At 41.6% G+C, this 20,286-nt stretch overlaps 1 protein-coding gene across 1 annotated transcript in view; it reads right to left on the bottom strand.

Annotated features, from left to right (window-relative positions):
* Nucleotides 1-19,715, bottom strand: part of SYNPR (synaptoporin) — a 396,296-nt gene extending 376,581 nt beyond the window's left edge. Inside the window, exons 1-2 of the mRNA XM_066351444.1 lie at nt 19,476-19,715; nt 19,297-19,362 (exon numbers count right to left, since the gene is read on the bottom strand). Coding sequence (XP_066207541.1) covers nt 19,297-19,362; nt 19,476-19,493 — 84 coding nt within the window. The 5' untranslated portion in view covers nt 19,494-19,715. The remainder of the gene's footprint in view (nt 1-19,296; nt 19,363-19,475) is intronic.
* Between the last annotated feature and the right edge of the window lie 571 nt (nt 19,716-20,286).

Below are 20,286 nucleotides of genomic sequence, written 5' to 3' on the forward strand. Positions count from 1 at the left end.
TATGCTTGAACAAAGTCTCTATCCCTTGTTCTTTCTCTTCTTGTTCAGGAACCCCTATGATGCAGATGTTATTTCTCTTCATGTTGTCACAGAGCTCTCTTAGAGTTTCCTCAGAGTTTTTGAGTCTCTTTTCTTTTTTCTGCTCTGCTTCCATGCCTTTATTTTTCATGTCCTCTAACTCGCTGATTTGATTCTCCGCTTCATCCATCCTGCTTCCTTCCATTGTGTTCTTTATTTCAGATATTGTATTTGTCATTTCTGACTGATTCTTTTTATTATTTCAATGTCCTTTTTTATATTTGCTATCTCTTTATTTAGGTGTTCGTAATGACCATCTATTGTTGTTCTAATATCTTTGAGCATCCTAACAATCATTATTTTAAACTCTGCATCTGGTAATTTGGTTATATCTGATTCATTTAGGTCCTTTTCTGGGGATTTCTCTTGATTCATTTGTGTTGCATTTCTCTGCCTTCTCATATTCTCTGTGTAAAGGAAGGTTTTGGCCACTGGAGTCCACTGGATGTGGCCTTTGTTCCCTAGGTATGTTTTCTTTGCAGGCCCACCACCCCCTCTGCTATTGATGCCTAGGGCATTTGGTATGATCGTAGCTGGTGCCTGCCCACTGGGGCTGTTGCTATGGTTTCTGCCTCTCCTTCACAGGAGTGGCTGTGATCACGTGCTCGGGTGTACAAGCCTTGGTGGCCTTGGCCTTTGCCCTGCCCCCATCAGTGGCGTTATGCTCGGTACTGAGGGCAGTGGCGAACGCCTTTGCTCAGCTGCGGGTCTCCGCCTGTTTCCAGGCTTTCACCCTGCCCTTGCAGGAGGAGCTTGCTTGTGGGACGTCTGCAAGCCTTGGCTCCACAGGCCAGGTGGGACTGTGTGCCCATGCTCAGTAGCAGGACTCTGCCTGTTCTCGGCTTTTGGCTCCACCCCCGCAGGAGGAACCGGCTCCCAAGTCAAGCCACAAGCCTAAGTTCTGCAGGCGAAGCAAGGCTGTGCTTCTGTGCACTTGCTCAAGGGCTGGTCTCCACCCCTTTTGGGGTTCCTGCCCTTCTCCCGCAGGCCAGATTACAGGCTGCCTACCGCTAGACTTGACCGCTTTTGCACGCCCCCTCCTCCCCAGCCGGGCAAGACTGAGCTCACACCTGGGCCTCGGTGGTGGCCAGCCGGCTTTCGCCCCTGCTGACAGAACCATGCCTCCATGTCCCACCACTGCCCACCCTAGGGCTAGCCCTCAGCCATGTGTGTGTGGGCGCTGTAGCTCAGACCCTAAGACTCACTACTGTAGTCCTAAAAGCTCCCTCCTTCTAAGCAACTCTGCTCTGAGTGCCGTGGGAGAGCTTGTCTGGCTGGTGTCCTGCTTCCCTTTGCTGGTATTGCTGTTTCCAGGGGAAATATTCACTTCAGATTTGGGGAGTGTCTCATCTCAGGGGTTAGGGTGGCTGTCTCTCAAAATATTTCTCCCTGTGCCTCCTAGATTACACTCTCTTCCTGCTACTATGGTGCTTTCCCCTCTCCCCAACCCCCGGATCCCCGAGTGAGTGGTTGTGAGAGAGGTGTTCTGCGTGGTCCCTTTAAGAAGAATCCTGGGTCTGAGAAATCAGTCCCTTTCTCACAAACAGTATCCTGTCTTGTTTCCAGCTAAATACTGTCCATATGCCTCTTCTAGGCTCTGGGGCTGCAGGCTGAGGCTTTGTTCCTGGGACTCAGGACCCTCCCCTCTCTGCTAAACTCACTTCCTGCCACACGAGTCTCTTCTGGCTGCCATTCACTCCAGGGAGTTGGGCAGCCTTCTCCACGTTTCTGCTTTTCCTACCAGTCTTGGTGTGGCTTCTTCAGTGTTCCTTGGTGGAAGAGTCCTCTTAGTTTAGTCCAAAGTTGGTTTTTCCAGATGATAGTTCTTAAAATTAGTTTGAAATCCACTTTGGTTCTGGGAGGTGGATGTTGGTACATTCGCCTACTCCAGCGCCATCTTGTCTTGTCAAGCCACCTCTCCTAGACACTTAAGTCAGCCTGAGTGAGTTACTCTCCTCCACAACAAAGAGAAATTGCTAAACATCTGTTTCTACAGGAGTACTCACCATTCCTCTTCATGACAGATCCATGAAAAGGAATTTACACCACATCCGATATGTTCTCAGAGATTCATTTATTCAATGTTTCTTCTCCTTCCTTCCTCTCTTCTTCCTTTACTTCCTCCAATCAATCACTTCCTTCACTAAGTGCCTACCATCTGAGTGATTTGTGAATGTCCCTGGAGTTGCTCTTGCTATGTGGCAGTTAAGAAGTTAGAATATTCCAATGAACAAGAGAAACAAGATCTGTGCCCTCGCTGAGCTCTTAGTCTGGCTGAGAGGCTGAAATGTAAACAAGTCATTAAAGAGTTGCTCTGGGAGCCATCAGAGGCTGACTTCATCCAGCGGCACCCCCTCTCCATAGAGGCCCTCCTAAAAGAAATGACATCTAAGCTGACACCTGAAGGCACCAGAGGAACGTGCCAGCTAAAAGAGGGTTTAGTGAAAAGAGAGATGGAGAATACTCTAGGCAGAGGAAGTAACTTGTGCAAAAGTCCATCAGTAGACCAAAACACCATCACCAGGTCCCTAAACATCTAAGAAATGTGAGATCTATACAGAACAAGAAATTGGCTTTTTGTATGAGAGCTAAAAGGAATGAAGTAGTCCTCCCTAAATTTTGATGGTGCATTAGTTGCAACTGGCATCATCAGTCTTTCTTGTAGGTTCCCAAGAGACCAAAATACTAGGGCAGAGGCTTGAGGGTAGATGGTGATTGAGAAGGACTTGCCCCTCCATGAGCAGAGATCAGACTTCATGCCTCACTCTCTTTTCCAGGGCAATTACCTTATGGTATTCAGAGTCACCTACATTAGGAAAAAGTATTTATAATCACCTTCCTCATGACCACAACTATCTTTTACTTTTGGAGGACATCTAATAGTTTACAAAGTGTTTCACATGCTTTATCTCACATAAAGATTTCCAACTCTGTGGTAGGCAAGTACTATTTTCAGATGAGGAAACTGAGATTCTCAGAGGAAGGCTAAGATAATAGAATGAACAAGAAAAATTACAAGCCCAGGTTAAAAACATGCCTAAGGGACGTCAGAGTAATGGCGTGGTAGGAAGCGATACCGATAAATCTCCCCCAAAACTCAACAAGATCTTCAACCAGAAACAGAAAAACCTATCCTTGGAGCCTCCAGATGTTTCGCAATACACCAGAAGGTATGGTCGAGTGAAAAATTGGCTAAATATATAATCAAACCCCGAAGGAAATAAGGAGTAAGAAATGCTCTGCCTTCCTCACTAACCTAAACAGGGCAGCTTTCACTGGGAACTGAGAATATAGAAACTGAGGCGGGCAAAGGGGGTGAATAGATTCAGGCCGCGGCACAAACGGCCGAACCAGGCTGTGGCACGGAGATCCAAGCCGAGGAAAAACTGTTCCTGCGGCAACCCAGGCAATACAAGCTAACACTCACGCCAAACCCAGACAAAGAAAGACAAGCGGGGCAGCCATTTTCCCCGAACTCCTGGTCGGTGCGCGCAGATAGTTGGCGAGAGATTCCTTCCAAAGCCCCGAGAGTGTGCGCCCGTGTTGTCCCACAGAGAGGCAGAGTCAGAGACCTTTGTGTGGGCCGAAAGGGGAATCTCCGGGCTACCCTAGTGCCCTGAGAAAGCCACGCATGGAGAGGGAGCGAGAACTAATTCCAATGCTGGAACTTTTCCATGCGGGAGGGGGATTCACTCAGAGGGTGAGGCGGCTGGCCTGATATCCTGGTCGGCGCGCACAGAGAGTGAGCAAGAGATTCCTCCAAGCACCTCAGGATTTGGCACCCGTGTTACCCCACAGAGGGGCAGAGTCAGAGGCCTCTGTGTGGGTCGAAAGCGGAATCTCCAGGCTGCCCCAGCGCCCTGGGAAAGCCGCGCACGGGGACGGAGCGAGAGCCAATTCCAACGCTGGAACTTTTCCATGCGGGTGGGGGTTTCACTCAGAGTGTGAGACTGCTGGCCTGATATCCTGATCTGCGCGCGCAGATAGCGGGCTAGAGATTCCTCCAAGTGTCTCAGCAGTGAGTGCTCGTGTTATCCCACAGAGTGGCAGAGCCAAAGATCTTTGAGTGGGTGGAAGCCCCGCCTGATTATGCTAGCAGCTCTGACTGACTGAGCCTTACCCAGAGCCCTGTGCTGAGTGGGAATAGAGTGGGGAGTTGCCAACTCTTTGAACCTCTTACTATCCAGGCAGAGGCAGAAGCAACCCCATAGCTGGATTATCAGGCTACTAATTGAGGAAGGAAAGACTAGGAGAAAGGCTCCAGGAATACAGACTCTCTCACTGGCGGAGACTATAAATGCTAATGAGCCTCAACTGCCAACGAGACTGAAGCACAATACACGATATCGCCAAAGAGACTTATCAACTGCAAACCTCTACCTGAGCGTGCCAAAGGGGCAGAACCTGGGGTACAGAGTCACCGACCAGGAAGAGGGAGAGAAAAGAAAAAGCAAGAAGATAACCTCTCAAAATCAAGAATAATAGGCAGACTTTATAGCCTATCCCATTTTATTATATTTGTTCGTTTGTTTCTCTTATCTTCATTCTTGATATTTTTTATTCCTCCTCCAACTTGGTCATTTAACTCTCTGCCGGTCTTACTCTTTCCTCTCCTTGAACTACACTACCCATAAGTGTTACATCTCCCATTATCTTTTCTTTTGTCTTCCTTTCTCTGTATGAGGGTTGCACTCCAAAACCCTTAACTCTCTCTCTCCTCTTTTCTCTTTTTTCTTCTCTTAGTGGTTCCCTCTTTTCTCTCTCTCTCTCTCTCTCTCTCTTTCTTTTCTCCCTCTATATTAGTTTCTTCCTTTCTCCTTTACGTCTCCTCTCATTCAAACCTCAATAAAGAACAATATCTTATCTGGGACTCAAACTTATGTTTGTGGTATTTTGGGGGTTTTTACTTCACCTTTTTAACACACTAGCAGTGCTCCCATCCCTGGCTCTCCATTTTATCTAGTTCTTGTTCCACTAAATACAATAGTAATTTTTTAATTTGTCCCCCCATTTTCCTGTTTCCCTCTTATTCCTCTCATCATAACTCTTAGTCAACCAACACCTAAAAGCAAATCATTTTATTCTTGACCCAATTTTTTTTTTCTTATTTGCTTTTTGTGGGTCCATATGCCCTTTTTCCTTTTTTCTTTTTTGCCCCTTTATTACTTCTCCCCAATTCAGGCCCTCCATTACAGGCATTGTTTGTTCTATTTAGTACAATATAATTCACAGTTCACCACAAGATTTTCTCAAGAAAGAGGGGAGAGGAGAGGAAAGAAAAAAAGGAGGGGGGGGGGAAATCATTTCCTTTTTTTTTTTTTTCTAAATTTTTATTTTTCTTTATTTCATTATTAATTTTTTAAAAAAAAAAAAACAACACTTTTCGATTTTTTATTTTTTAACTTTTTATTCTTTATTAAATCTCATTAATACTATCAACAAAACCACCCTCAGATGCCATTAAGGAAGAGAAAATCGAATATCATGGATACAAAAGAAAGAGAGGTAACACAGCTAGATGAGGAAAAATCTATGGAGAAAAAATTTAATGTATTGGAAACCTTGGAGCTACATGACAGAGAATTTAAGATAGAAATCCTAAAAATCCTCCGAGATATACAAGAAAACACAGAAAGGCAATATAGGGAGCTCAGAAAACAACTCAACGAACACAAAGAATATATTTCCAAGGAAATTGATACTATAAAAACAAATCAAACAGAGATGAAAAACTCCATTCACGAGCTGAAAAACGAGGTAACAAGCTTAGCTAATAGAACAGGCCAGATAGAAGAGAGGATTAGTGAAATAGAAGACAAGCAACTTGAGGCACAACAGAGAAAAGAAGAAAGAGACTCAAAAATTAAAAAAAAAATGAGATAGCCCTACAAGAATTATCTGACTCCATGAAAAAGAATAACATAAGAATAATAGGTATATCAGAGAGAGAAGAGCGAGAAATGGAATGGAGAACATACTCAAACAAATAATAGATGAGAACTTCCCAAGCCTGTGGAAAGAACTAAAGCCTCAAATTCAAGAAGGAAACAGAACTCCGAGTTTTCTTAACCCCTACAAACCTACTCCAAGGCATATCATAATGAAATTGGCACAAACCAACGGCAAAGAAAAAATTCTCAAGGCAGCCAGGGAAAAGAAGAATACAACATATAAACGAAGGCACATTAGATTATCATCAGATTTCTCAGCAGAAACTCTACAAACTAGAAGAGAGTGGACCCCAATATTTAAAGTCCTGAAAGAGAGGAACTTCCAGCCACAAATTCTATACCCATCAAAGCTATCCTTTAAATATGAAGGAGAAATAAAAACATTCACAGATACAGAAAAGATGAGGGAATTTATCATCAAAAAACCCCCACTCCAGGAATTACTAAAGGGGGTTCTCCAATCAGATACAAAAAACAAAACAAAACAAAAAAGCCTCATGTAAAAGCTCCAAGAAGAACACAATAAAACCAAATTTAAACTGTGACAACAACTAAAAGAAAGAGGGGGAGAGGATGGAGATTAACAGTAGCAAAGGACGATGGAGTGCAAAAGTACTCACAAAATAGTGCACTACAATGAACAGGGTAGGAACACTTTTCATTACTTAAAGGTAACCACCATTGAAAAAACCACCACAGAAGCACATGAGATAAAAAAGATAGCAACAGAGGAAAGATGTATGGAATACAACCAAATAAAAACAAAAGATAGAAAAACGAAAGAGAAGGATCAAACAAGACACAAAACTAACAGAAAGCAATATATAAAATGGCAATAGGGAACTCACAAGTGTCAATAATTACACTAAACGTAAACAGATTAAACTCTCCAATAAAAAGACACAGAGTAGCAGAATGGATTAAAAAAGAAAATCCAACTGTATGCTGCCTACAGGAAACTCATCTAAGTATCAAGGATAAAAACAAATTCAAAGTGAAAGGCTGGAAAACAATACTCCAAGAAAATAACATCCAAAAAAAAAAGCAGGCATAGCAATATTCATATCTGATAATGCTGACTACAAGACAGCAAAAATACTCAGAGACAAAAATGGCCATTTCATAATGGCTAAGGGGACACTGAATCAAGAAGACATAACAATTCTTAATATATATGCACCAAACCAAGGAGCACCAAAATATATAAGACAGCTACTTATTGACCTTAAAACAAAAACTGACAAAAACACAATCATACTTGGAGACCTCAATACACCGCTGACGGCTCTAGATCGGTCATCCAAACAGAGAATCAACAAAGATATAGTGGCCTTAAACAAAACACTAGAGCACCTGGATATGATAGACATCTACAGGACATTTCATCCCAAAGTGACTGAGTATACATTTTTCTCCAGTGTACGTGGATCATTCTCAAGAATTGACCATATGTTGGGCCACAAAAACAACATCAGCAAATTCAGAAAAATCGAAGTTGTACCAAGCATATTTTCTGATCATAAAGCCTTGAAACTAGAATTCAACTGCAAAAAAGAGGAAAAAAATCCCACAAAAATGTGGAAACTAAACAACATACTTTTAAAAAATGAATGCGTCAAAGAAGAAATAAGTACAGAGATCAAAAGATATATACAGACAAATGAAAATGACAATACAACATATCAGAATCTATGGGATGCAGCAAAAGCAGTGATAAGAGGGACGTTCATATCACTTCAGGCATATATGAACAAACAAGAGAGAGCCCAAGTGAACCACTTAACTTCACACCTTAAGGAACTAGAAAAAGAAGAACAAAGACAACCCAAAACCAGCCGACCCCCCGAAGAAAGGAGATAATAAAAATCAGAGCAGAAATAAATGAAATAGAGAACAGAAAAACTATAGAAAAAATTAATGGAACATAGAGCTGGTTCTTTGAAAAGATCAACAAAATTAACAAACCCTTGGCAAGACTTACCAAGGAAAAAAGAGAAAGAACTCATATAAACAAAATCCAAAATGAAAGGGAAAAATCACCACAGACACCGTAGATATACAAAGAATTATTGTAGAATACTATGAAAAACTTTATGCCACTAAATTCAACAACCTACAAGAAATGGATAAATTCCTAGAACAATACAACCTTCCTAGACTGAGTCAAGAAGAAGCAGAAAGCCTAAACAGGCCTATTAGTAGAGAAGAAATAGAAAAAACCATTAAAAACCTCCCCAAAAATAAAAGTCCATGCCCTGATGGCTATACCAGTGAATTTTATCAAACATTCAAAGAAGACTTGGTTCCTATTCTACTGAAAGTCTTCCAAAAAATTGAAGAAGAAGCAATACTTCCAAACACATTTTATGAGGCCAACATAACCCTCATACCAAAACCAGGCAAGGACTGCACAAAAAAAGAAAACTATAGACCAATATTGCTAATAAATACAGATGCTAAAGTACTAAACAAAATACTAACAAATCGAATACAACAACATATTAAAAAGATAATACATCATGATCAAGTGGGATTCATCCCAGAATCTCAAGGATGGTTCAACATACGTAAAACGGTTAACGTAATACACCATATCAACAAAACAAAGAACAAAAACCACATGATCTTATCAATAGACGCAGAAAAGGCTTTCGATAAAATACAACACAATTTTATGTTTAAGACTCTCAACAAGGCCTTGGCCAGCTGGCTCAGCGGTAGAGCGTCGGCCTGGCGTGCGGGGGACCAGGGTTCGATTCCCGGCCAGGGCACATAGGAGAAGCATCCATTTGCTTCTCCACCCCCCCCTTCCTCTCTTTCTCTCTCTTCCCCTCCAGCAGCCAAGGCTCCATTGGAGCAAAGATGGCCTGGGCGCTGGGGATGGCTCCTTGGCCTCTGCCCCAGGCGCTAGAGTGGCTCTGGTTGTGGCAGAGCGGTACCCCGGAGGGGCAAAGCATCGCCCCCTGGTGGGCAGAGTGTCACCCCTGGTGGGCGTGCTGGGTGGATCCTGGTCGGGCGCATGTCGGAGTCTGTCTGACTGTCTCTCCCCGTTTCCAGCTTCAGAAAAATACAAAAAAAAAAGACTCTCAACAAAATGGGTATAGAAGGAAAATATCTCAACATGAGAAAGGCCATATATGATAAACCATCAGCTAACATCATATTAAATGGCACAAAACTGAAGGCTTTTCCCCTTAAATCAGGAACAAGACAGGGTTGTCCACTCTCTCCACTCTTATTTAATGTGGTACTAGAGGTTCTAGCCAGAGCAATCAGACAAGACAAAGAAATAAAAGGCATCCATATCGGAAAAGAAGTAAAGGTATCACTTTTTGCAGATGATATGATCCTATACATCGAAAATCCCAAAGAATCCACAAAAACACTACTAGAAACAATAAGCCAATACAGTAAGGTCGCAGGATACAAAATTAACATACAGAAGTCAATAGCCTTTCTATATGCCAGCAAAGAAACATTTGAGAACGAACTCAAAAGAACAATCCCCTTCACGATTGCAACAAAAAAAATAAAATACTTAGGAATAAACATAACAAAGAATGTAAAGGACTTATATAATGAAAACTATAAACCATTGTTAAGGGAAATCGAAAAAGATATAATGAGATGGAAGAATATACCTTGTTCTTGGCTAGGAAGAATAAATATAATCAAGATAGCCATATTACCCAAAGCAATATACAAATTTAATGCAATTACCATCAAAATTCCAATGACATTTTTTAAAGAAATGAAGCAAAAAATCATCAGATTTATATGGAACTATAAAAAACCCCGAATAGCCAAAGCAATCCTAAAGAAAAAGAATGAAGCTGGGGGCATTACAATACCTGACTTCAGAGTATATTATAGGGCCACGACAATCAAAACAGCATGGTATTGGCAGAAAAATAGACACTCAGACCAATGGAACAGAATAGAAAGTCCAGAAATAAAACCACATATATATAGTCAAATAATTTTTGATAAAGGGGCCAACAACACACAATGGAGAAAAGAAAGCCTCTTCAATAAGTGGTGCTGGGAAAACTGGAAAGCCACATGCAAAAGAATGAAACTGGACTACAGTCTATCCCCCTGTACTAAAACTAACTCAACTTGGATCAATGATCTAAACATAAGATCTGAAACAATTAAGTGCATAGAAGAAGACATAGGTACTAAACTCATGGACCTGGGTTTTAAAGAGCATTTTATGGATTTGACTCCAATGGCAAGAGAAGTGAAGGCAAAAATTAATGAATGGGACTACATCAGACTAAGAAGTTTTTGCTCAGCAAGAGAAACTGATAACAGAAAGCCAACTAAATGGGAAATGATATTTTCAAACAACAGCTCAGATAAGGGCCTAATATCCAAAATATACAAAGAACTCATAAAACTCAACAACAAACAAACAAACAATCCAATAAAAAATGGGAAGAGGACATAAACAGACACTTCTCCCAGGAAGAAATACAAATGGCCAACAGATATATGAAAAGATGCTCATCTTCGTTAGTTATTAGAGAAATGCAAATCAAAACTGCAATGAGATACCACCTCACACCTGTTAGATTAGCTATTATTAACAAGACAGATAATAACAAATGTTGGAGAGGCTGTGGAGAAAAAGGAACCCTCATACACTGTTGGTGGGCATGTAAAGTAGTACAACCATTATGGAAGAAAGTATGGTGGTTCCTCAAAAAACTGAAAATAGAATTACCTTATGACCCAGCAATCCCTCTACTGGGTATATAGCCCAAAAACTCAGAAACATTGATACGTAAAGACACATGCAGCCCCATGTTCATTGCAGCATTGTTCACAGTGGCCAAGACATGGAAACAACCAAAAAGCCCGTCAATAGATGACTGGATAAAGAAGATGTGGCACATATACACTATGGAATACTACTCAGCCATAGGAAATGATGGCATCGGATCATTTACAGCAAAATGGTGGGATCTTGATAACATTATACGAAGTAAAATAAGTAAATCAGAAAAAAAACAGGAACTGCATTATTCCATACGTAGGTGGGACATAAAAGTGAAACTAAGAGACATTGATAAGAGTGTGGTGGTTACGGGGGGGAGGGGGGGAGAGGGAGAGGGAAAGGGGGAGGGGGAGGGGCACAAAGAAAACTAGATAGAAGGTCACAGAGGACAATCTGACTTTGGGTGATGGGTATGCAACATAAGTGAACGACAAGATAACCTGGAGTTGTTATCTTTGAATATATGTATCCTGATTTATTGATGTCGCCCCATTAAAAATAAAATTATTAAAAAAAAATGTCTAAGAATTATGAAGACTCAAAAGCTGGTAATCGTTCTGTAAACACTCCTTAGAAACTTTATAATATTTTTTTCCACTAACACATGATTATTTCTCTTACCTGGATTGGGGAGTTTTTTGGAACTAAGGATGATGCCTCAACTTGAGCATGAGTCCAGCATTCTTCCCATATTCCTCATGTACCTGGGTACTAAGGCATGGTTATAAAAGTCTGTGGTTGACCCTATAAGGGCCTTCATCTGGAGAATTCAACTGGACACACTGTAATTCTTTCAAGGGTAAGCAATGATTATGGATTATGATTTGAGAAATACCAGAAAAATTCTTGCCTCACAACTCAAGAAAAAATTCCTGAGAACCAAGTACCTGTCATTCTTCCATTAAAGCTTTTCCTTTAGGCTCCAACACTGGCCTCCCTGAATGTTCTTTGAAATGAGAATGTTCCAAGGAGCAATTCCCCAGAGGCACTCATGCTATGGTAAAAAGAACCATGGCAGCATGAGTTAGAGGTAGAGGGGCTCAAAAGGAGTATAGCAAGAGTGAAACAGATATTCTGCTTCAGAATTTTGCCAATACATTAATTTGCAACCAGTTAAGTTAGCCATAACGTTATCCACTGATTGATTTATGCTTACTCCTTTTTCATCATCTCCAGAATCATCCGCATCATCATCACCGTCACAGTCCTTTGTTGAACAATTGCAGCCCAGTCACTATGCAAGGTTGTTTACTGGATTAATCCATTTTATCATTTATAGCAACCTTTTGAAGTGGGAACTATTATCAGTCCCACTTTATAGATGAGAAAAATGAAACCTAGTGAAGTTAAATAACTTGCTCAAGGTTAACAAGGTAGTGAAGAATAAATTAAGATTCAAATCCATAAGAAATAGTTTTCTCCTCCCCCTCCTTTTTTGGCTGTATTTGTGAGGTCAAACATCAACTATTTTAATAAACCCAGAAGAGCATTGAGTAATGAATCCATTAGCATACTGGGGAGTAGTTTTTTTAAAGAAAATTGTTATTTATTGATTCATATTCCAATTGCATATGATTTTTGTCACTAATTGTGAGGCTAGAAAGTTATAATTAAATCCACATTAATATAGCTTTAAAATTTCATCAGACCCCCAAAAGCATATTGCTGTTTATAATTTAAATAAGTTGTATATTGTAATTTCCTGTCTTGTTTATACTTAGAAAAAAAAGTTTTCTGATTCATGCAGACTGATTTTTTTAAGAAAATAGAGAAATAAAGACCAGAAAATAAGATCAAATAATTGGCTTTGTAATCAAAGTCTTTTATGCATATTTAACATGAAAAGATACTGTATTTTTATGAGAACTTGCTCTACCTCGGTTAATTAATAACCAACAGAAAATAAAACCATATAAAACACAATTGCTGTCTGTTGAGTTCATCTCTAAATACAAACCCTGGTTGGCATTTCCTGAGAAGGCTTCAAATATACATCTTACTGGGTGAGATAATCACTACAAAATAAGATAGTATCTGCCTTTTAAAGTTTTTTTGAGGAACAATGATAAGGTACTGCAGGTGCCTGTCACCTTGAAGGAAGCAGAAGAGTGTAGCACGTAAGAGAATTACGGCTTATACAGATAATGCCCAAATCTTGGCTTTGTCATTTTCTCCTATATTGTCCTCAATGAATTAATTAACATCCCTGAGCTTCATGGGGAAAGGGGAATGTTAGAATCATGCATAATCAACAAGATATATGGAAAGCACTGAAATATAGTGCATCATCTGAAGCCTGCATGACAAAGGTAGCTATTGTTACTTCTGTCATTAGGGGTTTAAAGTGTTGTCTGTGATTAGATTAGACAACATGAGATTAGATTACCAAGCTTCACTTTACCAAAAACATGATTACAAATGCTGTTAATATCAAGTAAGGAGTATGATGTTTGCTTGGAAAATAGCTCAGAATTTAGATTAAGAAATAAAGATTATGAAAAGCAGGTGTCTTCATTTAAGTCAAGGAGACCTATACCTCAAATATCAAACACACTACATCTCTAGAGGAGCTGGCCTTCCTCGGAAAGGCAGGGGAAAACGGCATGATGGAGACGTGAAGTCCAGGGGTTGCAGCAGAAATGGTGCAGCAAAATTGCGGGTGGATGTCAACAAGAATGAGAGCAGGATTGGGCAAGTTGACTCAGCAGTTTAATTCTATAGCAACAGAATCTGGACCTACAGCACTGTGTGGGAGGACTATACCTACCAAACACCACTTTGAATAGTTGAAGTCCTTTTGATGCCCTAACCCCCAGCACCAATTCTGTCCACGCACAATGTGGATGTGTTGGGGCCCCCACATCCTATTACACATAAATCCAAGTGAAGATCCAGAGCCTGGTAAATAGTAAATCCACAGATCAAAGTAATACTGGCAAGGTACTCAAGTAGCAAAATAAAAATGATCAGTGGAAGGCAGGATTATACCAACCTTTTTTTTTTTAGAGTAAGTCTCAGAAATGGGGAAAATTCTACATATATATAGTATATTGACATATAATATACTAGAAAGCCCGGCGGTCATACGAAATGACTGCTGTTATAGATATTATAAATTGTAATGAAATGATTTGTGCAAAGGTGTCTGCTAATTCAAACTGAATTACCCAGGGCAGGCTGCGAGGATGCCCCTTTGCTTAGTGCTCCACGGGGTTTCCCCCTTCTACTTGCTTAATTGCTTAAAGTAGAGTGCAATGAAGGAAACCACTGGTGGTACATTTCTTAAGAGCCACCGCTAGCTCAATAAATAAAGGTGATTTAAATAATAAAATGTTAATTCACATGTCAAAGATCTCTTTGTACACAACATTTCTTATGTAGATCTTTCCATCATTTTTAAGCTCGCCTTGCAGAGGACCATCAATTATTTTTAATTTTACGTCCGTTCTTTCAGGAACTTTTGAACAGGCAACATAAAGCTGACCGTGTCCAAATGCAGGCTTAGGTAAAAAAATGCCAACATGCTTAAGCATTTGGCCCTGAGACTTATTGATGGTCATAGCAAAGGTAAGTTTTACAGGAAATTGTCTACGTCTCAATTGAAACGGCAACCCTGTTTGAGATGGAGCCAAATCAATTCTTGGAATGACATGTATTTCACCTTTAGAGGAGCCAGTCAAAGACTTAGCTATTATGACATTATTTTTCAATTGGAGAACCTCTAGTCTTGTACCATTGCAAAGACCCCTTCTGGTGTTAAGATTTCTTAACAGCATAATAATTGCTACAATCTTTAACCTCAATTTGTGAGGTGACATGCCAGAAGGCGACAGACTATTTAAAAATTCCGTTGGAAAGTTGTTGGCACTCGCTTTATTATCAGCTACAATGGAATCAACACTTAAATATGTTGTGTCGTTCCCTTCTCTGCCTTTGTTCAAGGGACTCATTTTGTCGAGATAGGCTTTTTTTGTCTTGCATCTGAGGCAAGCCTTGTTTCTCTATGCTCATCAGTCTCATTTTGCCGAGAAAGACGCATTTGCTCTGCGACTGAAGCAAGCCTTCTCTTTCTCTGCTCAGTGGTTTCTTTTTGTCGAGAAAGCCGTTTTTGTGCAGCTTTAGCTCCTTTTCTCTCCTCTTCAGTGCTGTATTTTCTACAAGGCATTCTTAAAAGAAATTACGTTAAGACGTAGTTTTTATGTAAAACAGATGATTGCCAATGCAAACAAATGTTCACCTTCCCCCTGACCTGCTCAATTTGCGTTCAGCCATGGTAACTTCACCCCATTGGCTAGTACAGTTACGCAAGCAACCAATAAGCTATCAGCGACAGACACTTAAGCCGCATATAATAAAGATATAATCAATATATTTACAAATTATATTTTATTTCATTAAATATATAATATATAAAAACATGTAATATATACTAGATAAATGTATAAAAACAATATATAATATATAGTTTAATATATAAATTATATATATATATATAATGATTTCCAAATGATGGTTTAAGACATTTGCTGGATCTATTTTATCATCAGGGAATAAATGACACAGACCACCAGAGGCAGTGCTGTGTTCTGAATTTTGGTTTTGACCTAAAATATAGCGCAAAGTCCCCTGATCTTATTTATTTAAGTAGAGATAAAAGATTTTGAAGTTTCACCTGAAATTGGCTAAAGCTTCTATATGGAAGTTTAATTTTTATATGTTATGTAGACTTTACTGTAGGCCTTGGCCAGTTGGCTCAGCAGTAGAGCATCAGCCAGGGGTGTAGAAGTCCTGGGTTTGATTCTCAATCAGGGCACACAGGAGAAGTGACCATCTGCTTCTCCACCTCTCTTTTCTCTCTCTCTTTCTCTCTCTTTCTCTCTCTCTCTCTCTCTCTTTCCTGAAGCATGGCTTGAAAGGTTTGAGCAAGTTGGCTTCGGTTGCTGATGACGGATCCAAGGCTTCGTTTCAGGTACTGAAATAGCTGGGTTGTCATGCATGGAGCAGTGACCCGGGTCAATCGGCAGAGCATTGCCCGGTAGGTGATCTCCTGTCACCTGGGAGATCACACTCTCTCTCACTGCAGCATTTCCTACAGAAAAAGATCTGAGAGTCCTCCTCATACCACTGCATGCCGGTGGGTCCCAGTTGGGGTGCCATGCGGGAATCTGTCTCTCTGCCTCCCCACCTCTCACTTAAAAAAAAAAGCTGCTGTATTCATGAGCTCCTTCTAAGCAAAGAACACATAAATAAAGTGCATTTTCTCCTAAGGCTGTAAATCCAAAAGTGGAGTGTGCCTTTAGAAGTAATGTCACTTCATATGGTCAATCCATAAGAAATCATTGAAAATATGAATTATTGTTAAGAATTACATGCACAATTGCAGACAAGTGACATGCCTATGACTCTCCCAGCACACCACTGCTTCCCTTCACTCTCTCTTCTTCTTTCCCCTCTACACTTCAGTTACTTCAGAAAATCACTTCTAACGACTCCTGGTATACAGCTGTACTTTATGCCCATATAAATAACACATGTGCACACACACACACACACACACACACAGAACTCTACTTTTTTTTGTTTTTTACAAAAATAGTATTGTATTCTATGCATTACTTTGAAATTTTATTAAATTAAATTTCCACATGTTGATTAAAAATGAAAATTACTTTTTTCCATTTAAAAAGTTTAGCAAAAACAAAAAATAAAACTTTTTTTTGCACTTCATTTTACACAATTACATATATTGACCTCCCAGTTAATGCTTATTAATTTAACACATTCTTTATAATGGGAGTATAATATTTCACAATATGTTTGAATCATACTTTTGTGATTGTCCTAATAATGGACTTACTGTTTCCTCTACAAATGATGTAGCAGTAAATATCCTTGAACATATATCTTTACATAAACTTTAATTTCTACTACATAAATACTGAAATGAAAAGAGTGTAAAGACTTTAAAGATGACCAACTTGAAAGCTGCTCTATCACAGAACGGGAGTAATTGGGATGTTTTTAGTGTTCTTTCATTATAAATTTAAATTTTTTGTCCATCACTTACAGATCACCAAGAACCATAAAAGGCACCAGTGGGAAACAGAGAAATAGAACAAACTTCCTGTCACCCGGGAGATCACACTCTCTCTCACTGCAGCATTTCCTACAGAAAAAGATCTGAGAGTCCTCCTCATACCACTGCATGCCAGAAAACATATTTTCTTCTTTTTCTCCACTGCATTCAACTTTTTCAGCAACTGACATGCTATCTCTCTGCTCTCATGTTTGTACCTTAGCTCTTTTAAAATGTAGATCAACTAACTTACTCATTTTTTATTTATTTTGTCCATTATTTAGGTTCTCTTTCTCAAATGAAAGGCTAATAACTGATTTAAAAGCTAAAGCCCTTCCTTCTTAGAGCCTTAGAGGTCAAAAATGAGAGAGATGAAGGACTATAAATATTTTTAATGTGATGACATTCCTCCTTCTCCTCTTCCTCCTCCTCCTCCTCTTCCTCCTCCTCCCCTTCCTCCTCCTCTTCCTCCTCCTCCTCCTCTTCCTCCTCCTCCTCTCTCTCACACATGTGTGCGCGCGCACACACACACACACACACACACAAAACAACTGTAATGCAGTGTGATATATTCTCATGGGTGGATGCTGGATGAATTGTAATGGAAACCCAAAGAATACGGTGAATCATTCAGTTTGGGGTAGAGGAAAGAGGAAGGAGTAAATATGACAGAAATCTTTATTGAGGGGGTGATATTTTATCTGAAGTTAGATGACAAACATTTTTTCTAGGTTTGAGGTGTGAGGGCATTATACACAGTATGAACAGAAATAACAAGAGCTTTAAGGAAGAAAGTATTTTGAGTTTTGAAAGGAGCTTGAGACGGTTGTCCTCCAACTTTAACGTGCATGAGAATTATCCAGGGAACTTATTTAAAATGTAGATTGTGGGCAAAAACCCATCTTTTCAATATTTTTTATTGATGTCCAGAAATCTGCATTTTAAATAAAGTCATCCAGGCTTACCAGTCTTTAAAATGTGAAATAATGTTGCAACAGGATTGAAGAGAATAAAAACTAATGTTTCAGATAAGTAACAATGTGAGACAATAAAAGATTGTGTCAGAAAATAATATCAGGTCTTTAAATTTTGTTTTGAGAAACAATGACTTGGAAATGGAGCTATTATTTTTATCAAAAACACCATTATTTCACAAGGAATGTTTATTGAGTGGCTAAATGAATACATGTGGACAAAATTCTAAGAAAGCCAACTGAAAGTTTCCTATATTGTGAGCACTGCTTGGCTTGTTGAACTTGGGTGTAAAGAAAACAGAATAACCATCTCAGAAACTCTAGTCCAAGCTTTCCAGATTGCTATCTTGATGTATGTCAAATTGATACAGTCATGCACTGTGATGCAGGTCTGCAAACAAGGCAAATGTGATTATCCTGATGATGCATATAAACAGGCACCGCAGTTGTGCAACCAGAGCCAGATCCTAGCCCTGGAAGCTAAGTTAGGGGAGGACAACACTTCTTACATAATTTCCCAGGGAATCAGTGGTATGGCTGGCATGTGATTAATGCTACGTGACGGGCTTTGAACTTTCATGTTCAGATGGGTTCGCGTGCCTTTCAGTGCTCCTAGCAAGAGGGCACGTGTGACTTGCCGATTTCACTCTGAATAACCATCATCCAACACAACAACACTAACATTGCTCTGTGGCCGCATGTGTTTCTTTGCCTCACTCCTCTGCCACTAGACAAGTTGCCATTGGACTGTCAGTGTTTTCTAAGGGGGGACAAATATGTATAATAGAACTTCCCAAAGCCCAGTTGGTGAGGTACGCGAAAAAGCATGAGGGATCCTCCAGGAAAAAACAGAAGCCTTCGAGGCGTGTCCAGAGTAGAGAAACTACAGTGGAAGAAAGGAGTCCCACTGTGTGTGCCCTGTAATCTTACATAGGCTGGCAGCTTCTCTTTCCTTGTCGCTACGGTGGAACAGTTGACCACAGCATTTCGAGCACCCCAGGCCAAGCAAAGAACTGTCCCTGTGCTGACCAACTTTCCAAGCTTGGCCAAGTCCTCCCGAGCCGCTCGGCACAGCCCCGTCTCCCGCGGACGCCCAGGTGAGCAGCCAAACCCAGCGGCAGCTGCTCCATCTGCGCCTCTCCCATCTCCACCTCCGGAGGAGGCGTCTTTCGTGAACCCGCACGTTTGCCCGCGCTAAGGGTAGATGACATCCCGTCTAAGAGCCTTCAAAAATCCGTCCACACTCCCGCCCCCAAGAGGTCCCTCGATACTGTCCCCGCCATCCCGGAATGGCAACAGGGGAGTGGAGAGGACTGAAGAAGGGGGGCTGAACCCCGGGCTTCGAGCAAAACCGAGCAGAGAGTGCTCCACGGACCCTCCCTCACCGAAGGCTGGCCGCCTGGATCCCCGCCCGGCACACGCACCGCTACTCACCAGTTCCAGGGCTCGCAGGAAAGCAAGGGGCTCCTTCAACGCCCGGAAGGTTCCTGCTGAGGCCAGCTTTGGACGAACAATATAAGAGAGAGAAAGGGACAGCGTGAGGCAGGTGCTTCGGCGCGACGTTGGTGCCGCGACGTCCCCAGCACCAGCTGTCCTGTCGGATCCCGTCCTACCTGACTCACAGGGTCCATAGCTCGCTCTGCTGGGTCGACTTTTCACGGGAAGTTCAAGGGACCCCGAGATTTCGTTCTTGGGGCCAAGAGCCCCCTCTCGGGAAGAGGCGAGGACGAGGCAGAACCCTGGGAGAGCCGGTTCCCGGTGCTGGCGCTGCTCTGCGCTCCGCGAAGCCCGCGCGCCGCAGCTGAGCGCGGAGAGCTGGGAGGAAGAGCTCGAGTGGGGGAGCGGCGGCGGGGTCGGGGAGAGAGCCGGCCGCCGGGGCGGCTGCCATTGGCCAGCTGCGAGCTCCGAGGGGCGGGCGCGGAGGGGGCGAGGCGGAACCGCCGCCGAGGTGCCTGCGCCGCCGAGCGCGCCCGGCGCCCTCCAGCTCCGGCGAAATTTGGGGGCTTTGGCGGAGGATGGCAGGCTGGCATCATCAGCAAGCACGCTCCCTGCCTAAGGAGGTTCCAGGTCAAGAGAAATGCACTCACTTTACCTGCGGAGTTGTGTGAGTTCTGCTGACTTCTGAACACTAAAAAACGTGTAGACTTGTCCAATTCCCCAGGCCTTCCTGGGGAGTTCTCCTGGTTGGCCAGGCAGAGTCAGGTGCTAGGAGACAGCAAAAAACAGAGTGAGCACTGCCCCTCCCCCCCAGGGGAAACAGAGGGTCAGGACACAAAATGGGGCTACGTGGAAGAAGGAAACAGTCTTGACTATGGCACAACGTGCCGGGCAGATAGTCCTCATAGCCATTACGTGAGGCCAGGAGCAAATTATTATGCCCACTTTAAAAGCAGATTTAATGAGGCTGAATTAGCCAAGATAAAC

Source organism: Saccopteryx leptura, chromosome 10 (assembly GCF_036850995.1).
Source record: "Saccopteryx leptura isolate mSacLep1 chromosome 10, mSacLep1_pri_phased_curated, whole genome shotgun sequence".
Classification (NCBI taxonomy): domain Eukaryota; kingdom Metazoa; phylum Chordata; class Mammalia; order Chiroptera; family Emballonuridae; genus Saccopteryx; species Saccopteryx leptura.